At 45.4% G+C, this 22814-nt stretch overlaps 3 protein-coding genes across 3 annotated transcripts; 1 reads left to right on the top strand and 2 right to left on the bottom strand.

Annotated features, from left to right (window-relative positions):
* Positions 1–203: 203 nt before the first annotated feature.
* On the bottom strand, positions 204–22375 carry LOC132255364 (neurobeachin-like protein 1). Its single transcript, XM_059751366.1, has 10 exons — positions 22174–22375; positions 21881–22078; positions 19845–21818; positions 18972–19792; positions 17144–18723; positions 16896–17083; positions 12130–12279; positions 11908–12065; positions 1228–3457; positions 204–1168 (listed from the first exon to the last, which is right to left on the bottom strand). The coding sequence occupies exons 1-10, from the start codon at positions 22222–22224 to the stop codon at positions 683–685; spliced, it is 7836 nt and encodes a 2611-aa protein (XP_059607349.1). The 5' UTR covers positions 22225–22375; the 3' UTR covers positions 204–682.
* LOC132263643 (cuticle protein 21-like) lies at positions 3617–6712 on the bottom strand. The gene is made up of 4 exons (XM_059763573.1): positions 6698–6712; positions 6323–6621; positions 4223–4301; positions 3617–4075 (listed from the first exon to the last, which is right to left on the bottom strand). Exons 1-4 carry the CDS (start codon positions 6710–6712, stop codon positions 3674–3676), a joined length of 795 nt encoding a protein of 264 aa, XP_059619556.1. The 3' UTR covers positions 3617–3673.
* Positions 10531–11203, top strand: LOC132260438 (larval cuticle protein A3A-like). The gene is made up of 3 exons (XM_059758583.1): positions 10531–10573; positions 10639–10921; positions 10984–11203. Exons 1-3 carry the CDS (start codon positions 10562–10564, stop codon positions 11199–11201), a joined length of 513 nt encoding a protein of 170 aa, XP_059614566.1. The 5' UTR covers positions 10531–10561; the 3' UTR covers positions 11202–11203.
* Positions 22376–22814: the final 439 nt, after the last annotated feature.

Genomic DNA, 22814 nt, shown 5'->3' with positions numbered 1-22814 from the left:
GGAAAGAAGGCCGCTTCTCGAGGAAAACACGGACAGCATGGCGTCACTCAAGCATTTCACGCCTCAAGGAAGAGAGATTGACTCTTCTGACTCACCTGTCCAAGGACCATCGGGGATGAATCTTAAGAAGAAAACACTGTTGGACTACGGGAATTCCGTGGAGAGAGCGTCTGACATCAGAAACTACGATGTGGACTTCATGGTAAGTATTCTTTGAATTTCTTCGGGATTTTTTGGACACATTTGAATTTTGGGATTCTTACAGAAAGATGCTAACATTTTCTTCGCCGGGATGCCAGCCTTCATGTCACCTTGCCCGGTGGAGAAGTTGTTTGAGCTCTTCGAGCCTTGTTGGGAGATTAAAACCCTCCTCAAGATGTATCCGCAGCAGTTTGTTTCGAACTTCCTCTGGTGGCGCCAAAGGAAGCGCAATAGGGAGCCGAAGCCCGCGACTCCCAAGCGCAAACTCCCACCCGGAAGCCGCCGGCCTCCAGCCAAGAGACAGAAGTAGATACTCGTTCTCGTCACTTTAATATTCGCTGCTACAGTTATTTTTTAGTTTAGTCTTTGTGATTAATTCCTATATACAATTCTCTGTTCATTTGGACGTTAGGCCTAAAAATGTACTAAACATTGACACCAGCACCGAATAAAACTGAAGTTAGAAATTCTAAAGTGTAACTCAGACCGTGAGGATGGAATGTTTTCTCGCGGACGGCATGCCAGACGCGCCTGAGGCAGAGGAATTGGGCAGCATCACACCCACCACAGCGAGATTTCCGTCTCGCAGCGGCGCCAGAAGGTGACTGTTTCCCGGCACCACGACCAGCGTCTCGATGGGAATGTGCAGAGGAATGTCGAAGATGGGCTTCAGGCCGTTCAACCGACTGATCGTGATATCCCCAGCGTCGTCAGACACCACCAGGAGGTCATTGATTGTAGCGAGGCTCGTCACGCGTCCCGACACGTACTTCGACCCAACATTGATTCCATTGACAGTGAAGGCGTGGACAGAATAGGAGGTGTCGTCCAAGGCGGAGAAGGCCACGTGGCCCTGATAAGAGATGGTGACGAAGGAGATCTCGATGTTCACACCGGTGCAGCCCAGAGGACTCACAGTGCGGATCAGCTGGCCGCTCTCGATGCTGTAGAGATTCACAGTTCCATCCTGGAAGCAAAGCACAATGAGAAATCCTTCTGCTCTTCCCACTTAGTGAAAAAACTTACCAGCGATCCTGAAGCCACCACGTCAAACTCCGTCATTATGGCCACTGCGGAGATCGCGCTCTCGTGCCCATGCAGAGCCTTTAGAGGTAGCGGTGCCAGGAGATTTCCCGCACCGGCTGCTCCTCCAGACGCGGCCACACCCGCCACTGTGGTCAGACTCACCAGTCCAACGGAGCTCTGCGTGAGATTTGTGTTGGAGATGGACCAGAGGACGCAAGTGCAATCCCGCGAGCCCGTCACCAGATGCATTCCACTCGCATCGACGGCCAAACACGTGATCACGTCTGAATGCGCCACGACGGAAGCCACGGCGCGTCCTTTATGCACGCTGAACACCTTGAGACTGCAATCCCAGATTCCGCCCACATACAGAAGTTTTCCCTCGACATTCAGGGCGAAGAGCTTCGCTGAAAGCTTCACAGCTGGATGAAAGGCAGCTGAGAGCGTCTTTCTGGACTTTACGGAGTCCGTGCCGAAGACGAAGCCCTTTTCCTTGTCGTACGATACCCAAGTGTGCGTGGAGAGGACTCCAGAGCGCGTCACTGAGATCAACACATCCGGCCCAATTTGCAGGAAGGATCGCTGAGGCGTTCGCGGCACGCTCAAGTACACCACAGGATCTTTCTCAGTGGACATGTCACAGTACACACTGGACACTCTGTCCAGGTAGTTCATGAAGTCTGGACGCTTCACATCGTGCTTCAGCAATCTCACCAAACACTCTTCAGACGTCAGTCGTCGGGGATGAGGCTCCCTCAGCAACTGAGAAGGAGTCTGGCCGAAGTTATTGATGATCCCCTCAATGGCTTCTCGCTCCTTTGCATCACTAATCTTGTCCAGATCCACGGCGCCTTCGTAAGAGTAGTACTGAAAGACATTCAGCGCCTCAATTGCTCCCTTGCCTTTCTGCTTGCATCCAAATATTAGATCAATCCAGCGATGGAGGTTTGCAGAGACATACTCAGATTCCAGGGCTCTTCGGTGGATGGCAATGAAGCTCTCAGGGCTGTCTGCCCATGGAGGCAGAATGACGTCGCCAACACGCTCCTGCGTCGTTTGCAAAACTCCCAAATCCAGACCATTAATGTTCCTCAGGAAGTCGGGCATGTAGAAGAATTCCGGAATGAGTTCCTTCACGTCGTTCAGACTGTCCATGAGCTGTCGCCACGTCTGGGCGATGGAGTGGAACTGCCGGTCCGCCACATCGAATCTCCCACTCTGCAGTTCCACATGGAGCGTGGTGAAGGGCTCCAGACGAATGAGGTACTGCAGAACTCCTGCGGAGTTGGAGTAATGTGTTCCGTAGTGGAAGTTCGGTGTCACTCCTGAGGGATCAACGAAATTCTCGAATTTGCTCCTCACTCCGGCCTCATTCTTGGGATTCACCACGCCGATAGGCTTCGAGAGATCCCTGAAGGACTTTGGATTGGTCAGGTCGAGAATCTCGCTCGTGTAGTCAGCCAGAATCCATGGGAATATTGGATACTGACTCAGGTCATTGTGAGTCCTTCCGGCAATTGTGTTGAGGTGCATTAAGTAGTCAAAGTTTGTGATCTCTCGATTCACCCACTTTTGTGTCAATCCTGAGGCTTTCAACAGTTCACTAGGCGCCCTTCCTGATCCATACTGAATGTTTGGCGGTTGCAGTCCCAGGATCTTCGAGAACACCTTGTTCCTCGTCTTGGTGGTCAGATTGATGAAGTAACTTCGCTGATCGACGAGGAACATCTCCAGCGCGCTTCTCCTCAGATTGTACTTCCTCAGATGAATCTCTCGCAGCAGCGCCAGTGGGAATTTGAAGTCATGCTTCATGTCTTGCTGCTGCTGGGAAGATTGATCCACAAATGCCACACTTGTGGCACTGAGTTCCAGCTTCCCTTTCACCCTTGACATCAGGGCAATAAGTTCACATTCATAGCTAACGATGATCTTCTCCTTGTCCACCTCTTGTGCTTGAGACTCCTCGGAAATTGACACTTCTTGGGAGAACCTGAAATCCTCCTCCAGCACTACGAATCCCTCCTCATCAGTGATGTCCAAGGGTTTGGCTGAAGGAATAATTGCTGATCCAAAATCCGCCGATAACCGACGATCGTCATCAAGCGTAGTGTTGTCCCTCAAACTCGCCGCCATTGTGTGAGGATTGTGATAAAGATTGGGCTCCAATTTCATTCTCATGCGACTAAAATTCTCTCGATTGAGCAACTTCCAGTGATCCTCTTTGGGCACACTGAAACGAGAAGTAGAAATCAAAGTAAATACTTTATTTCACACTCCATAGTCAGAATGGTCAGAATGCAAAGTCAAGAAAAACAATTCGATTTACTAAAGAAAGTTTTTATTATAAAAAGGCAACAGAAAGAACATAGTTTGGTGTGAAGATGGGTCTTTGTGACATTCTCCAATTTGCAATGTGAAGATTTGCTTAGGCAGTCTGAGGACTCAATTAGGCTACCACTGCTTTGGCCGCTACGATCTTCGCTGGAGCGGCGACAGCTGGTGCCACGACAGTTTTGGCCGCCACGACGGGAGCTGCAGCCACAACTGGAGCCGCTACTGGAACATCGCGCTGCACCACGGCATTGAATCCATTCACAGGATCGGCGTAGTACTTAACAACACGGCGCGCGCCGTCTGGCTCGATCAGGGAATAAGAACCGCGCACGACTTCGCCTTCCCGCGTCTCCTCCTGAGTCTTAGAGTCGCCTGTTAGAGTGTCTTGGACATTGTAGGCATACTGATATTGTGGGAAGGCGTCATCGAATTCCGCGTGGGCGGCAACGACAGGAGCGGCAGCGACTACTGGAGCTGCCCTGGCGGCAACAACAGGAGCCGGAGCGGCCACAACCTTGGCAGCTACTGGAGCAGGAGCTTGTGCCACATAAGCGGCAGGAGCAGGAGCAGCTGCGACATAAGCGGCAGGAGCAGGAGCTGCAGCTACATAGGCAGCTGGAGCCCTGGCAGCCACGAACTGTGGTTGATAAACTGCGCGGGCGACAGGAGCTGCATAAGCCACAGGAGCGGCTGTGTAGGCGAGAGATTGCAGAGGAGCCAAGGCAGGAGCCAACTGAACCACACCAGCACTCACGGTGCTCACGAGAGCCACGACGCCGAGCTAGAAGACCACACAAGAGATCAGTGCATCACATTTTGATAATCCATTGATGCTGGCCAACTTACAATAAGCAAACTCATCGCTGTGCCTGAATTAACTCCTGGAGATTGACACTAGATTATCACACTTCACTGAGAAGATTCGAGACACTGATACCTACGATAATGTCCATCAGGTGCTTTTATACCCGACAATTCACCCCCATTCTGCCTCCGCAATGCCACACAGCGCGATGGAGTCTTGCAAGAGTGGCCAAATATTTCAAAATATCGGGCACTTTGGCACCCAGGGCACGCGCCAGCAATCCAAAAGACATTGAGAGGACGCGTTGGCTGAACAAACAGAGAAAAATGTGGATAAGCACACGCTCTGCTTTGTTTATGAAAAACTGAGATTTCTGGGGTCAAATCAGCATACAGTTTTCTGCAAGATACAGGGCCTAATCAGTTCAACAATAAAGGGTGAGTGTAGATGAGAAACATGGCACGAAAACTGAAATTACCAGCACTAATGCAGAGAAGACAAATAAAGAAAGAAGTGAAATCAACTAAGGAAAAAGAATCGAAAAATTACATCCACGAAAAAAGCGGAACAAATTAAAAAGTGCGAACCAAAATAATTTAAAAAATACATGGAATTGAAAAGAAAATAAAGCAATTCAGAATTCTTTATATTTGATTATTCAATTTCCTCACATGGATATAATTAAGTGATGAGTTGTGATGTTTAAATAAAACGGTTCCTATTCCATATCTTGAGGCAAGTTTTGAGGTCTCACGAATCAAAATATTCATACAAATTTTTACGAACAAGTGCTATTCTTCCTGTATAATTTCCTAATTTCCGTAACAACTTGATCGTTAGAAAAGGTTCACGAATTTTCTGACACAAGTAATCGGAGAGGTCACACTTTCACATGAACCGAACATTAGACAATTAAATCATCGGGAAAAATATAAACAACCACATGAACTAAATACATATGATTAACCATTTAGCAGTGCAAAACACTTATTTTTCAAAAATAAGCACTCGCAACAGTTCGAGGAATCTCCTCGAGAAGCTTGCATAAAATTACGTGGCGAGAAATGCCAAGTTTCTCGCGTTCACCAAATCAATCCACTTCTTGTGCGATGAGAGTCAATGTGACATCGCGAGTGTTGATTGCATTGAGTGATTAGATAATTGATTACGCGGATTTTGAAGAAATTTTCACGGTGATTCAAGTGCAAATCCCCATGAATACTAATTGCACGGGGCGCAATTTATGGGCCGCAAAGAGATCAATAATTCACTATTAATGCGAAGTCACATGAATATAATTTATTCATTCACCCAGGCATTATGCTATCATTAAGCTTTCAATGTGGGACAGATGGAAATGTTACCATAGGAGGGAGTAATTAGAATTACTTTATAATCAATTGTATGGGAATTTACATGCTGAAAACCTGTGCAATGATCCTCGCACATCGCTTTTCAATCACCCTCGCACGTAATTTATCTGCAAGTGTCCGAAAAGTGCAGTAAAGAAATAAATCTCTGTGTTCACCGTGCGAGACTTGAGTAATTGTTCTTGCGTCCATAATAATGGCCAGATGGGAAAAACGGATTTATTCCCATTCTCGCGAGGTGATACAATTTTTCAAAAATTTGTCCACCAACAAGAATTCCTCGCACACCGGTGGATTAATATAGACATCGCGTAGAGCAATTTAATGAGCATTTCAGACCTTTTGCCTGTGAATTGAATTAAAATGATGTAGCGAAAGTAAAACGACCAAGAAAATGCGCGTTGAATTTTAAGTGATCTCTCTCTCTTTCTTGCACTCGCTGGCCTTTTCCACTGATTTTAGTGAATTTTGCGGTAAAAATAGATACACACTTTTATGTAAAACGTTTATATTCAGAGACACACTAACAAAAAGGGAATAACTAAGAAGGGGAGGATAAAAACAGGTGATCATGATTTATCCATGAGCGATTGGGGCTCGCTGGACGACAGCGTTGAAGCCATTGATGGGATCCGCCGTGTAGATCACCGTCCTGATCGTTCCGTCGGCCTCCACAACGGAGTACGATCCCTTCACCACGTCGCCCTCGCGAGTCTCCTGCTGACTCTTCTGGTCGCCCGTGTAGGCATCTTGGATGTTGTAGGCGAAAGTGTACTGCGGATGAGGATCGTGACTCGTGTCGATGGCCAGGGGAGGAGCATCAACTGGAATGATTCGACTCTCGATCGCCACAGCAAGCATCAGCACCATCATCAGCTGCACAATCTGCGAAAGATCAAAGAAATCGCTTGCAAATCCACTCGCATGTGATCAAAAACACATTATGACCCGAGCAACTCACCTGAGACGACTCCATCCTTGGTGTATGACTAGAGATTGACCAGTGAAGATTCGCAAAATGAATTGCCGTGAGCGAAATTTGTGACTTTTTATAAGATACAACTTCCTTCCACTTTTCACTGGTGAAAAGAGGGGAAGTTGTCGCGCACTTCCCACTCAAAATCATCATCATTTCAGCACATAAAAACATAACAAATGGCGATCAATTTGATCATCAGACGTGCGACAAATTGAAAGTGAAATTATATACAAAATCCGTTGTGTGGACACCAAAACATTGTCATGCAAGACAAAGAGGAAGACTTTCCGTTGTTGTACATTTATTAAGTAAATGTGCGCTGTCTTTTCTATTTCACAACACACTCTGGCTTATTAATTGATGCACTTTTGCAGAAAAGTCACTCGAATTCCCTGCGATCGCAAGTCACTATAGATGGAAGTTTCTCTAATTTGTGGTGATTTTTCTAATGGGAGAAAAATTACAAGTTTCCAACCTCTCAGTATCAATTAAGCAATCAAAGAAACTCCACATAAAATTCGCTATTACTCTCGTTTCTGCTCCTCAACTTCTATGCGATTGCAGTTTCTGTATCTCTAGGTCAAAGAAAGTAACAGAGAGGAAGTTGTCAGATGATCTTACGCAGCCACCCAGTAAATTACATGATATTTGCATGTTGAGACTTATTTGAGCAATTACAGATTGTTGACTGGTTGGATTATGATTTATTACTCAGACGTGATGGAAGTTATTCTAAATATTTTCCAATTAATATTCAAGTTGCAAGAAGTCTGGCAAATATTTAACTTCTCCACCAACTGAAATCAACTCATATTACAAATTTCACTCGAATGAAGTCGACAAATTAATTTCCATTTCGCACACGTCGAAAGAATTCGCATTGAGAAGTGTTATGAGCTGTAAAACCATTATAAACCACCATCAGATGCAATATTTACAGTATCGCAGTCAATAAAGTTCCAAATTTATATCAAATTCAATTTTCTATTCATATAATTTGATTATTATTTGCCGTGGCGATTGATTTATTGATGAATATATTAAAATCGTGCATACCATTTATCCAATAAGCATGCCCAGATGTTGAGCTGGGCCCAACCGAAACTCCCATGGCGAATTTGCATATAAGGCACATAAGCCTCTCCTCAGGAGTCAATCACACCACAGAGAAATCTTCAAATATCACACTCAATCATCTATTGAACTAAAAACTTCCTCTCGGCAAAATGCCGTCCAATCCGTGTCACCTTAACAGCACACACAGATTCACCTTGTCTGGCATTTCACTACTTTTTCCCTGTGCATCAATTAACTGCAATAAATAATCGTGATATGGAAGAAAAACTACGGTGCAAAAACTTCCAAAGAACCCGCCTTTATTGCAAAATTCACCGACACTCACACGATTTCTGAGTAAATTGCATTTAATTTTGCATTGGAAAGGAGAGCAACGAAAAAAACTAGCTAAAATTAATTGAATTAAATGCGACCTAACATGCAGGAGAACGAAATTGAATCATTCTAGACATTAGATTGAAGATTGGTTGGCTATAATTGAAAGATTGCTAGAATTCTTTGTCTTTTAGAACGACGCTAAATTATCTTAACATACTCTTTCACATCGTAGCATAAATTGAAAATTTTCCTGCATTTCTAAGCTATAAAGTGAATATTTATTAACCTAAAGTTAACACAAGTTTTCAAAATGATCATATATTGCAAGGAATCTCTTTCAAATTGCGAGAAAGTGGCATTTCTTATGAGTGGTTATTATTTAATTCGGGTAACATTCAAATCAATTCAACACACATCTCGAATCACTGATCTAAGAAATATTTTCGCACATGTCTACTTCAGGTGAATGAGTTGGAGAGTGAGAGACAGTGAGAAAAGCGATGCAAAAATGCAATTGACTCTGGGTCAAGGTATTGTATCGGTGAAATAATGTAATAATATTTAAATAGAGATCGATAGACGCATAATTTTGCTGTAATGCAACCACATATTTCAACTGTGGAGACAATTCACATGCACTCCGCCGATTATTTTCATCATTTTGCTGGCGTTCGTGCATTTGTGGCAGCAGAGAAAAGAGAGTGAAATATGAAAATAGCAAGATTGATTACAACCTAAAGAGAGGTGAATTAATTTGATCACCATTTGCCACAGAGTCGTTACGATATACAATGTAAAGTGCAATTGATATCGCGAGATCTCATGTTGTTTCTTGCTTGGCAGGATGAAAATACCTGGGAAAACATCCATTTTATTGCTGATTGTCTCTGTTTTTTTTGATTGTGACATAACTTGTAGCACTAAACGACGTCTGCAATTCTCCCTTCTATTAATTTTCAAGTTTGATATAAATTTGTCCCGATACAGATCTGTGCACGAGATGCGATCGCACGGATTCATGAAAAACTGATCATTAGAGAGCGAATTAAATGGTAATTTGCCAATATATGCGAAAAATGTGCTCCAAATTCGCTCAAATTGTAAGCATTCGAGGGTGCGTCGAGCATTAATGCATAGAACTGTTGAATAATTCACACGCGTTCCGGCATGTTCCTCTCAAAAAGCCCATTTGCAACCTCGATCAAGTGGTCACCAATCTCATAGATAACTCATCTGACCAGACTCCCTCCCTCTCAATCACAGGAGTCCCGCGCGCAAGCAACTTTTTCGCACGACGCGCCACACAATTTTTGCAATGTTACCCATAATATCAAATATAATGTCGAGCTGTGTGCAAGTCAAAGTACCGGCTGCATAAAATTTATCTCCACACTCTTGTAATATCGATTTAGTATGTTCTTCTTAAGGCTCTACGCGCCGTGTTACTGGTGACACCAATTTGATCCACCTTCTTCTCACTCAACTCTCCACGCCGGAGAGAATACAAAAGTACCACGCCAGGGCGTGGCGCAACAGATCACTCCATTTTCCATTCAGTATCGACGAGAGCGAAAGTGAATTCTAAGACATGAGCACAGTTATTTTGCACCATGATCGCCCCTCACTTGATGATCGGCTAGTGATGCCATCGACGAAATTCTATATGCCTAAATGACCAATTAATACGAAATTCTGCGGCCGATGGACTTCTCTCGCCGCACGTTGGCAATTTAATGGGCAATTAAAGTTGTTCGCCGGATAACGCGAGACGCCTAGAAGTGTGTTGGAAACACTCAATGAAGTCAGACGGTGCAAAAGATCATTTGTTGAATTAACATGCAAAAAGTGGGACGAATTTACTATTACACGAGAATAGTTTTCACACATTCCGTGTAGAAAAAAAGACTAATTGCAACGCCTCTGAAGGATGGTATTTCTTCAGATGATCTCTAATAGCATCTCCAAGCCGACGATCAGGCGCGATATGAAATATTTGCAATTAAGTGGAAAAATGAGGCGATCAACTCTCTGCAGCCGATAAATGTGACAGTAATTGATCCATTGATTAATTAATATCATACTAGGTGAATTTTTCACATTTATCTCCCACAAGATCAGTGATCATTTAGCCGAAGTGTGCACCAAATATATCCACAAAATTATCTCCACTCTCCGGTGCACTGAAAGCCTGAGTTTCGACGAGGAGTGGAGAAAATGAGTGAAAAATCCACATGCATTTTTGCCAATGATTGCCAATGGTGAGGCAAAAAAGAGGGAGATAGATCTTGCCATGAGCAAGAAGTGGAGGACAGAGTCTAGAATTTTGTGTGACTGTAGTGGGAAAATTGTCAGCAAAAGTGAGCGATAGGCACAAAGTGTCTTTTGGATATAAATATGGGGAAAATCACGACGGATCACCCAAAGCATTGAGTGACTTGAAAGTGATCAGACATGGCTTCGAAGGTAAGAATCCCACCGGCTGCTGCTCCACTTGCTGGACACTCAAGCACAGTTCTTCTCCTCGCCAGTTGATTGTCTTTGCTGCCCTCCTGGCAACCGCAGCTGCCGTCGCTGTGGGTCCTCTGGGATATCCTGGTTACCCGGCATACGGTGCCGCTTACGGTCCAGCTGTGGCCAAAGTTGGCATTGCCGCTCCCATTGCCAAAATCGCCGCCCCAGTTGTCGCCAAGGCGGTCGTTGCCGATGACTACGATCCCAATCCTCAGTACAGCTACAGCTACGACATCCAAGATGCCCTCACGGGTGACTCGAAGAATCAACAGGAATCTCGAAGCGGAGACGTCGTTCAGGGTGAGTCCGCAAGCTCTTCTTCCCAACCGATCATTCCAGGTAATTGGCTCCCTTCCTCGCAGGATCCTACTCTCTCGTGGAGCCTGATGGCACTCGCCGTATTGTGGAGTACACAGCAGATCCCGTGAATGGATTCAACGCCGTCGTTCACCGCGAGCCTCTGGCCACCAAAGTCGTCGCCGCTCCAGCTGTTGCCAAGATCGCCGCTCCCGTCGCCTACGCCCATCCGGCTGTCGGTGTCGCCAAGTACGGCGTCGGCTACCCAGGTCTCTACCACTAATCCCACTAAGTCCGGGAATGACTGAGAAAAGACCCCATCAGCGCTCAGTCACACGCTGATGCGATCCTTTCTCCGCGCCACGTTCTTGCCACTCAACCTCCATATCTTGTGTATATATCATTATTCTTATACAATTACGAAGAACCGATTTCACAAACACCATCCAAGTGACAATTAATGAGCGTTTAACAATATTCGAGAACTATTTTGTGAGATACTTTTCTCTCCCATTTACGACTCTCTCTGTCTCTTCATTGAATTCCGTCTTCAATCTATTCATTCCTACTATCTTTTCGCGTTTTTATTTCTTGACAAATCAATTTTTGTAGAAAATATATATTGTCATTCAATTTGTGTTGAACAAGACAAAGAATGCAACAATTTATGAATTTACAATGTTGAAAATAATTAAAATTTATTCATAATTTATTATTATTTAAGACTGCAATGTCCGCAAGAGAATTGTACGAAAAAAGATACATATGGCAAAATAAAATGCAATTGTAACAAAGACACATCCAATGCGTCCGCAATTATTTGCCTCATTCTACAGATTGAAAGACACCCGAGCAGAAAAGAAGCACCACATTATTGGCGCTCAACTGTGAAGAAGCGCGCGCGCACAGTGAAAATGGCCAATTGTGCAAACTCAATCACCTTCCCTTTCTTCTCATGTAATTGCGCGTAAACTAATCGCTAAACTCACCTCTGACTCCACGGACCGCGAGGACCATACAAGCTCCGTCGGAACTCCCTGTACAGTCGATCACACTGGCTCTCTTCGGCCTTTGTGCTTGCCGCCAAGGAGTTCTGCCGATGAATCTCGTCGCTCTGCCTGTGCCGCCATGGCAGAATGATTTTCTCCTGTGTGCGATAAGGAATGCCGATTATTGAAAACTCACCACCGCGCGCGTTTCTGCTAACCCACCTGAAATCTCGTGCGACTTTCCATTTCAATCTCTTTGCATAATTTACCAGTTGTCTTGCAAGATTCATAGCATTCCGCCCAAAAGGTGTTTAATGGTTCACACAGAGTCACTTCAATTTCCTTCTGATACGCATCGTGCAGTGGTTCTATCTGAAATATGCAGAAAAAAGAGATGCCATTTAGCGCGCAGCTCCATTTGTACACATTTTGACACATATTTGCAGCAGAAAATTTATTGAACATGAGAAGAAATAGCCGCGATAGTCATGTAATTGGTTCTCAATTGCGAGATAATTGCATTTGAGAGGCTCGAAGAACAGTCTTGTGGGCCGCCACCACTGACTTCACACTCTCCTTGCGTGCGCACAGCGGAGAAGCAGAAAAAAGCCCAGATAGAATCAACATATGAGACAAGTTTCCAATCAACTCTGTCCTAAATTTTACTCGAGCATTTCATGTGGTGAGACTCGCGTGGCGGGAAAATCCTCAGGGTCTCTTGCGAAAAGTGCCTCAAGCAATTTCTGAAAACTCTTCCAAACATGATACTCAATAAAGAAAATTAAGCAATACAATTGCTCTAAATGAAAATGAAAATGAGTGAATTAATTCAAAATTGTCTTCTGGTTTAAAACAAGAGAAAATGAGAATGCGTTATTAATCGATCTCGAGATGCATTTCACCAAAATACAGCACATTGTACGCGAATAAACGTGTGAAATTCTCATCCTCACGAGTGTCAACATCACCGAGAAATTGCCCACGACATTGGCAGAAGAGATCCAAAGTAGGGAATCCACTTTCCATACCCATCATCATTTGCAGCCTCCGCCAAAGCATGTTTGGCTGGCAAAAAACGCGATGAAACAGACGACAGCGGAGAAGCTCCATTGGATGCATGGGAAGTGCATTGATCTCGACCGTGACTGGCGAGGAATTGTGTCCCTTCGCCAGAGAGACTTTTGCCATTTTTCCATACAAGACCATTAACGACGAAAGTGAAAGAGGCGCTGTGGAGATGAACATCGAAAGTGAATTTTTCAAAGGTAAAACTTAATACGATAGACAATCAGCATGCTGGAAGCTCATGAAATTCCCTCCTCGGCGTCTTTCATGGCTTCTCACCAAATGTGCAGTGAATGAGATGAAGAAAAATTGCAGCCATAGAGCTCATAAATTTCTCTCCATCTCTCTTTCGCTCATTCATTGCGCCGTGCGGATTCCCTCGTGGTCGCGCTCAAGTGCAATGCCAAAGCTCTTATATTGTAGCATGGATTACTATCAGAGCCTCATCGAGTCAATGCCAAGGAGGAAACCCGAAGACAAGTCTTGCTTCTCATCTTTCATGCCCCCACTCGTGGACTCTCTCTCGCTCTTTCACCCGGCGTGCGAGAATTTATTCATATCGGCTCAAGTAGGAAATTGTGGTGGATAAAAATTTTATAAAAGAAGATATCGCTGGAGAAAATACCTCAGTTGCTCAACAAACATACACCTTGAAGCTTCAGTGTCTCTCGGAAGCTCTCTCGCGTAATTCTCAACCACAAATCCGGCCAAGAGTGGATTAATCGGAAAGACTTAATCAACACATGTGGTCAAGTGTTACGCATTTCGCCCAAATAAAGTGTCAATGGCGATCATAAAAGTGGAGTGAATCAGTATTTAAATACAGATCATCGCCAGAATCAGCAACAATGAGTGTGGCATCATTTTCCATCATAATTGCGTCCATGGTAAAAGCCAATTTTCCAATCATCTGTCCCACTTCCTCTTTTCCTCGCCAGCAGACTCATACTCTAGATCTCAATCCGCGTTGTCGTTAAACTGGATTTCCACTTTGAACATTGCGCTCTTCTCTCTCGCAACACCTCTGATAATCACGTTCATTGCAAGACATTCTTCACGGAAGTCAAGAGATTTCAACTGAGAATTTGTGTCTTGCTCTATCGGCCTTCTTTATCAGCGAATAAATCAAAGTTTATTGAACAATAACAGACAAATTTGCGAGGGAAAGGAGTTTCGCTCTCACATCACTGAAATTAACACCGTGTAATTAGCGAAAAAAACAACAAAACGCTACTAAAATATATAGAAAAATTGGAAACGCATGCATCAACGCTTCGCAGGGCATTCTAATAGCATAAAAATGTGGTCAATTAGATTGATAAACAACACTTATTCGTGGCGGAAATTGTTTCCAAGTGATTTCAAATTAATATATAAAAAAGATACATATTAATAGAGCAACGCCTGCTATAATTTCAGTTTCTCACATCTTTTATCATAAAAATTCGTGGTGAATATTAGCGATCGTCACGACATAACATTCCTATTTATTCATTAAAGGAAGTCAAATTGCTAGTTTAGATGATTTTCACTTCTTTCACTGAATGAAAATGAATGTTTACATATAGTCTCTTACAAAATGTAATAATGCGAGGTTGAAAAGGCAAGTGTGGGTTTTTTTTGCTCTGACTTCACGTGGAAATCACCCTTTTTCCATTAATATTGATGAATTTTTTTGAGTGTTTGCATTGAAATCTTCCGTTTTTTACTACAACATGATATCAATCAATGCGGATAAAACGGCATTTCTTTGAGATTTGAGAGAGTCGCTGCATAAATTATCTCAGCCACACTAATGCGTAGTCCCTTGTTTTTCATTGACTGTGTGCACAGACCTTCTTGGCGCTGGCGTCCGATGAAAGCACTCGTCGTGTTTCACCGGGGAAATTGGCAGCGCTTGGTTCCGAATTAAGTGACGCCCCCACTGTGATTTTGACTGATCACGCTCTCTCGAAGAGATCATTAAAACGCCAATCGCATCACATCATCATCGAAAGGCGACCAGTATCCAGAGGACCGCCGAGAAGACGGCGTCGCCCGATTAAAATTATCACCAGCTTTCGCTCGAAGGGGCGCCCAAAACCCCCAAAATCCATCTATGGTCCTCCCAAGTATTCCTACGGGAAACCCGTGGGTTATCTGCTGATGAATCACAATAACGAGATCATCCATCAGAGCAAAGACTTTCCCGAACTCCCAGCGCACTTCTTTGACAGTCACATTCCGCCAAGTTTCATCAACGATGATCCGCCGACACCGTATCAAGAGGAACCCGAGATCATTCCAGCTCCAGTGGCTTATGAATCTCACTCCAGTCACAAAGACTTCCCGCCTCCGCCATCGCTGGCGTCTGAAGAAGTGCACACTTGGACTCAGTACGAAGAGCCCAAGCCTCAAAGAAGACCTCCTCCGCCTCCGCCGCCTGAAGAAGTGTACTCGTGGCCACGATACGAGGAGAAGCCAAAGGTACGACGAAAGAAGCCTTCAACGACACCGCAACCAACTCCACCGACTTCCTACCCGTCATACTCATCCCCACTGAAGCCACAACCGCCGAGCACGAGCTATGGCATCCCTGTTTCTCCCTTCTCGGTGTCCAGCTTTAACCCGTGGCTCAATGGACTGAAGGAATCCGCCTTTCCGGGTCCGCCTCGGCAGAAACCTCCCACTCACCCGAGCTTCCCCAGTAATTTTGAACTGGAACACGACCAGGAGAAGAATGTCTACGATGCCCCAGTGTCGTCTTACGACGTTCCGCTGAATTACGTGAGTTCAGACACAAAGCCAAGCTCGCCAAGCTACGGCAAACATCCTGCTGCTGAGAACTTCGATGTGGGATCCTTTGAAAACAATCCCTCGAGCAGCTACCAAACCTACCTCCCACCTCAACTGCCTGAGAGCTACAACGAGGAAGACTTTCCAGGTGTAACACGCCATAGGCAAAAGCCCCACGCTCCAGTGGAATCAGACTACAGCGGAGAAATCACGCATTCTGAAGACGATTTTGATCAACCATTGACCTTTTCGTACCAGAAACCTTCTCATAACACCCGTAAACCTGTCTTCAGACAAACACCATCTGCCCATGAGGCTTTCGAGAGTTTCGTGCGGGAACTCCGACCCAGTCACACTACAGCATCTCCACCAACTCACACACCGACCATAATTAACCCTCAGCCAACGACGAGGCGCCCCAGACAACCCACAATTTCCCATCGTCCTCGTGTTCGTCCTACCAGCAATCACAACCTGGACACAGACGATCTCCGAGAGGCTTACTTTGAGAGCAGCGCCAGCCTTGAAGACTACAACTTCGATCCTGAGCCTGTAAACTTCGAGTCCATGAGATTCCCACCAGATTCTCGTTCCTCAGGCAGCGACAAGAGGCCACAAAACTACGTTCTCGTCTCTGCTGCCAATCGCGACCGAGATCAATATCGAGAGTCTCACACAACCACCACAGAGAACTATCCAAAACATCATCCCGCCTTCCTGCCCAAGCCATCAAATATTGACATCATTTCCATTCAAAAGTCCAAATCGAAGACTTACTTTGGAGGCACCACAACATCCACAAGACCTCCCAAATCAAATCCTCGAGGCACTCATCGACAGTACACAAAATCCCAGATCTCCCGCCATGACGACATGTCTCTTCTCCAGGGCGAGAACTATCGCCGTCCACCAACAACCTCCCACAAATTCAATCCTTCGCTCCACTTCACGAAAAACTTTTCGTCGAAAATCGCCCAATCCAATCAGGCGAATCAAAAGTACCAGCAAACTTTGTGGAATGGCCAGGAACTGCCCAAGAATCACAAGATAACCAATCGTGATACATCATAGCACAGTGCAATTCGTGTGTGAGAAATTATCCTAATTTTTAGAAATAAAGTTATTTGAAAAACATAATCTTCACTCACCCTTTTCTTTATGAAATTCCTCCACTGCTTGTGACCAGCGAACATCTGGAACTCCTCGAAAAATGCCGGCCCAGAAGTGAGAGAAGGCAAATCTGGTACATTCACTGACAATCCCAACATTGTTTCCGTCTTCTCAAGGAGAGCTTTCATCACAGGAATCAGGAACGAATACTCTTCTGGATTACCGACTGTAAGTGAAAATGTAGATTTAAGTTCTAAGCAGATGCGGAAGATTTCAGCATCTTTACCTTCTATGGCATTCTCCAGTGCTCCGCTGAGTCTGAACACGAGATAGCTCACTTCTTCGAGATCTGTCAGGGTGCGAGATTGCAGGATGTAGTGTAACTTCGCTGTGGCCATGGCCACAATCGCTGGATCTGAACTATGAGAACACTGGATCAACAATCCCAGGCAAACTCTCTTCATCTCCAACCAATCGTCAACAGCAGAGCTTTGAAATACCATTAAAGCGTCCAGCAAAGCAAGAACGCCGTCGAGGAGCTTCGCTGAGCACTTCTTGAGATCGTCTTTGTTCTGATCCAGCACCACCAGATCGTAAACCATGCGCAGAAGCTGTGCACAGTACTGCTGGAGCTCCATATTCTGTGCACTGCCTTCGCCAATCTCAATCAGGCACGCCTGAACTGTCATCTCGAGAAGGCGCAATCGCAGGATGAGATGCGAACAGAAGAGTTCATTGGTGAGAGCTAGCAAGTTAACTGACGCGATTATTTCTCCTCTGGCCTTCCAGGACTCCTTCTTGTCCGGAATGCCGCGCCAGAGAATCGTGAAGATGATGTTCGTGAGGAGATACACAAGCTGCTCCTCATCGCTCACAGTGTTCTCCATTTCGGGGAGAACCGTCGAGATTGTCGACGGAGGATCAGATGGCACTCTTCCTGTTGGTGTTGGCGATGCCAGAGAATTCACCTCACTCACTGTACTCATTGAGTTAAGACTCAGATTGTCATTGTCAAACACTTCCATCGCATCTGCAGCCTCGGACAGTGAGAAATTCTCCTCGAACGGAAACTCTCTGCTCTCCACGGGAGTCTTATCATCGAAGCTGATAAAATCCACCTCTGAACTCTTCATGTCCATCTTGATGGACTTCTTCACCAGCAGCTTCATTATTGCTTGCTGCCATCCTCTCTGTTGAGCAATCAATCCCGGTGAATTTTGTTTCGTGAACACAGTCGAGATGAGTTTCTTGCTAATCTCCAGCTTCAGACTCAAGTCTCGATACTGGAGATTGTTCATTAAGTACACAATGCCACAGTAGCCTGATTCAGAGTTACTCGAGAGCATCTGATCAGCCAAACTGACTAGGATTTCATCCTCCAACCGCACAGGAAAGAGGTAAGTCAGGAGTCCAGGATAGAGACTCTGTCCCTGAACTGATTTGTCCTGCAGTATGAGGTAGTTTTTGTGCCTCTGCGACACCCACTTTGTCTTCAGCAGACACCAGATCAGCTTAAGTACGGCATTGTGCAGTTCCACAGAGAATGTCCTCTCCAGGAGCATGCAATACAGCAGCTCCGCCGTCTGTGGTTCCAGCATTAACAGGAATATCTGATCCTTGCAGTTTGCATCCATGTGATTCACCAGTAAGTCTATCACTTCAATTGACACCACTTCATTCTTCCCCGTGGCCAAGAAGCTCAACAGAACATTGACTTCCTTAACATTGATCTCCTTCTGAATGTAATACTTCGTGATGTCCAGCAGAGCCATTCGAATGGACTTTGCATCGTCCAGTGGAATGTTGTTCGGCGTGATGAAATACAATCTGATGGTGTCAAAAATGAATTGAATGCCGTATTTTTTTCTGCAAGAGATTATAATTTTTGATAAGTGATTAGTCACATAAAAAGAACCTCCTATTATCTTGTTTGTCTATACGCAAAATCAACAAATATCACCCTCTTTGCTCACGAAGGTGTGTTCATTACACTTTCTCTGAGGGCATTTTTGCTGAAACTTCAGCTTAATGCAATTAATTAGGTCAGTGCTTCGCAGTGGCTCTAAAATGCCATTGAAACGGAAGGTGATATAGTATTTGGTAATTATACTCACCTAAAATACTTTCTGTCAGTCTTCACGAGCGTCTGAAGGTACTGCGTGTGTCCAATGATGATCTGGAATGAGGCCTTCGACCAAATCCTGAAGTTGAAGAGCAAATGCTCATGCAGAGCCTCTAAAAGAGGCACATTATTAGCACTTTTGTACTTTTGCTGCACTGTCTCAATGAAGATCTGCAATGCCATCAGCACATGAACATCCAGAAGAGTTGCATCACATTGCGCCACAAGCGATCCAATGAGACCCACACTTTCATAGTTGTCCTGAAGGCTCTCACAATTTGTGTAGTATCGCAACAAAATGAGAAGATAGGCGATGGGATTCTTCAGATTCTTCGTATCACACGGAGATTCACAAAGGCTCTTCTCACTCTCCTCGGCAGATGTATCCAGGGACTCTCTGAAGCACTCCAGCAACGGAAAGAACACTTCAATTCCACCTATGCTCTTCACTGCATCCTGAATTGTTATAACATGGTGGAATTTGGCCACGGTGTGACCCGTGAACTTCTTCCCCAGCGATAAATCAACGCACACACTATCACAGCATGCGGATGGCGAGAAGCAGAAGACCACCTTCGACGTGGCGCCATCGTGGCTCTCGCTGTCCTGCGAGACAACTGACGCTATCCTTCCTCCCGCTTCCACGGCGTTCTTCAGCTGGTAATTGGACTCCGCGAGGAGAACACATCCCATTTGGCCACGAAGGCAGATTTGACTGCCGAAGACACTCTCCTGGAGGCCCAGAGCGATGCACTTTGTACTAGGATCTTGAGACGAGAAGCCCTTGAGAGGCAGAGTGAAGTAATTCGGGGCCTGAAAGACAGAAAAGTTTAGAGGAAGTTCAGAGAAAAGCACACTTTCTCACCTGGGTGACGGCCTTCTCGAAAAGTGAGGGAAAGAGTCCCTTCATAGTGTTGCTATTGTCTCGAGCATCCTCCACATCTGCCACAGGAGTCTCCTGAACGCGACTCACGGGCGCTCCAATTGTGCAATAGACAAACTTCTCGTGATGACTACCAATCTTCAGAGATGTGCTGAGCAGAATGTCCTGATCGCGGTACATTGTGATTTGAAAGTATGAGAAGGGCCTCTTGGACGGTACCACAGACACTGTAATCGCGTGCCACTGTCCATCGCAGAGCTTCGCCTCATTCGCAGAGACTGTGTGGTATTCCTTCTTAGTGATAGCTGCCAGAGTGAGACTTCCTGAGTGACTGACGAAAACTTCAAAGCCCGTGCCTTGACTGCTCAAGAGGCACAGAAGCTGCCTTCGATACGCTTTAGCGCTCAATTCATCAGGACTCTCAACATTAGCGTCCGATGGAAATCTCTCGAGATTGATTGAAGTGTGAAAGACAAATCCACTTGGCGGATTTGCTGACTGCCACAATTCTATATCCGGCACAGTGATGCCTTCGTCATTCTTTTGAATGTTGAAGAAGTGTCGATTCTCCGCATGATTTCCAGAGCAGTGAGACGAAATATTCACCATAGCTTCTAGCAATTCAAATCTGTAAGTGAACTTGAAGTCCTCCCTGAGAAGTTGGAAAAGCTTCTTCACTTCGATCGGATGAATTGTGTACTTTCCCAGTTTCTCAACCACTTTTGTCATATCGCATATCGTTTCTGGCGAGAGTCTCTGGAATCTCTTGAGACTCTCACAAATCGCCTCAACAATTCTACTTTCACATGCGAGTATTTTCCTATTGACATTCATTGTGCAAATAGTCAGCAAGCGCTTCATAGCGAATTGCTGTTCTTTCTCGCCAAAATCCCCGAGCCACGCTATTATCTCTCGCATGACGTCACAGTTGATAAAGAGCTCATCGTCGAGCGCGTCAGTAAGGGCGATTAGCTCCGCCACAAGATCCCTCGATGGTTTGCCACAGAGCCGGAGGCCTTGAAATAGTTTCTCAATTGATAATCGCCTCATTTGGTGGTGAGAAGCCCAGCAAATGTGTCTCAGAACTCTCACGCAAGTTGCCATCAGGCTCTGTCTATCCACATCCCATGATACAATTATATTTGGCACTCCAATCAGGATGTTCAGGATGTTATTGTCTATCATTATCTTGCACACGTTCATCCGCACCGTGGGTTCTTGCAGTAAACTCCTCAGATTGTCGATGAGGGCATGAAGTGCGGACACATCAATGCAAGAATCCACTTCGTCGGTGATGTCAAAGGCTTCGCCCTGGAATTTTCGCATGAAGTGCTTAGTTTTCAGCAGCAACACAATGGATTCGTGGTACTGCTGCATCACTGTGGTCAATTCAATCTGTCTTGTCTCAGGTGATGCCTTCAGGAGAACGATCACCATCAAATTAAAGCACTTCAGAGCCACAAGACGAAGATTCGTCTCGCATTCCCACGTAGAAATCAGGCTCACGATAATCTTCACAGTAGCAGGACACACGGCGCGCTGGGCATTGATCTGGGATCCCCCAATGATGCCACCCAGGATGTTCAGAGAGTCGCTGGTGAGCGTGCCGTCCTCAAAGCAACCGTAAATGAAGGGAATGATCTCAGAGTTGAGCTGCGTGTTAGGATGGTGAGAGATCTCGTAGAGATCTGTGTTCACAAAGTGCCTCCATGTGAGGAAGGGATCAAATATCACCTCTACGAAACTGCTGAAGGTCTTCACGAGTCCCCGGATAGCCTTGGGCAGTTCATTCCTCTCCCTATTGACACTGTTCAGAACTCCTGATATAACTTCCACACCCACCGGGACGAAATTCGATCGCGCCACCTGAGGGATGTTGTCAAAGTGGCGGCAAATGATGGTGAGGCACTCGAAGAGCAGAGTTGTGTCTGAGATTTCGTCATCCCGGAGAATTCTCTGTGGAGAGATGAAGAAATCCGTGAGTGACCTTCACGGCTGCTGCTCAAACACTTTCTCACCTTCTCGCCATCGCTTTTCGCGATAATGAGGAACTTCTGAATGGCGGGAAGTAACTCCTCGGGCAGTCGCTTAATGTGGGGCCCCGAATCTGACTTGATCTCCGACGGAGCGGGCATTTTCTCCAGCTCCAAGTTGAGCTGATCCCGCCAAATCGCCACGAAGCCTCGCACGAATTGCCGAAAGAACACCTCATCGCTCTGGAATTTGCACGCAGTGGGTGGACAGATAGCTAATTAGCGATAATCTGACGCCGGGAGGCGCGAAAAAGTCCCCGGAATCCGCTTCGACTTACCTTGGTTGTGTACTGAATCCAAAGATTGTAAATATCCTTCTTCGTGTCCATTCTGGAGCATGTTGCACACTCACAACCAGTTGTACGACATCTAGTGCGGAAAGTGAGACAGTTTTCGCGTCATTTGCACTCCGCGGAAGGGAGAAAAGTGAGAAAATACGACACACAAAAACACCGAATGCACGTAAAACTTTTTTCCCCACGGGTCAGCTGACATTGACACTTGCAGCGGCGCGCAGTGTTGGTATTTTACACGTTCTGCGCGTAAGAAGTATTTTACATTTCTCTACACACAGACTCGTTTTAGCAATTTTGGGCTCATTTTCACGGCAAATTTATCCGTATTGAAATATTTCCACAAAATATACGACTTTTTGCGATGAAATAAGGATTCTATTAAAGTCTTACCTTTTTATACACCTGCGTTATCAGCTTGCAGTTTATGCCTCTCTTGAATTCCAGCGCAGAGCTGGACAAGCAGCTTATGCTCGCTGAGAGCTTCTGCAGTGGCGAAATGCGCGTTACATTTCTGAGCTCGATAAGCTGCTCCGCAGAATATTCCAAGCTTTGCAAATAAATGCAAACATTCCAAAGTTGAGCCTTCCAGACCACAATTTCCAGTCCATATTGCGCGCCCAGAA

Source organism: Phlebotomus argentipes, unplaced genomic scaffold (genome assembly GCF_947086385.1).
Source record: "Phlebotomus argentipes unplaced genomic scaffold, Phlebotomus argentipes genome assembly contig_6, whole genome shotgun sequence".
Classification (NCBI taxonomy): domain Eukaryota; kingdom Metazoa; phylum Arthropoda; class Insecta; order Diptera; family Psychodidae; genus Phlebotomus; species Phlebotomus argentipes.
Note: the sequence above shows the minus strand (reverse complement) of the source record. Positions and strands in the feature narration are given on the sequence as shown.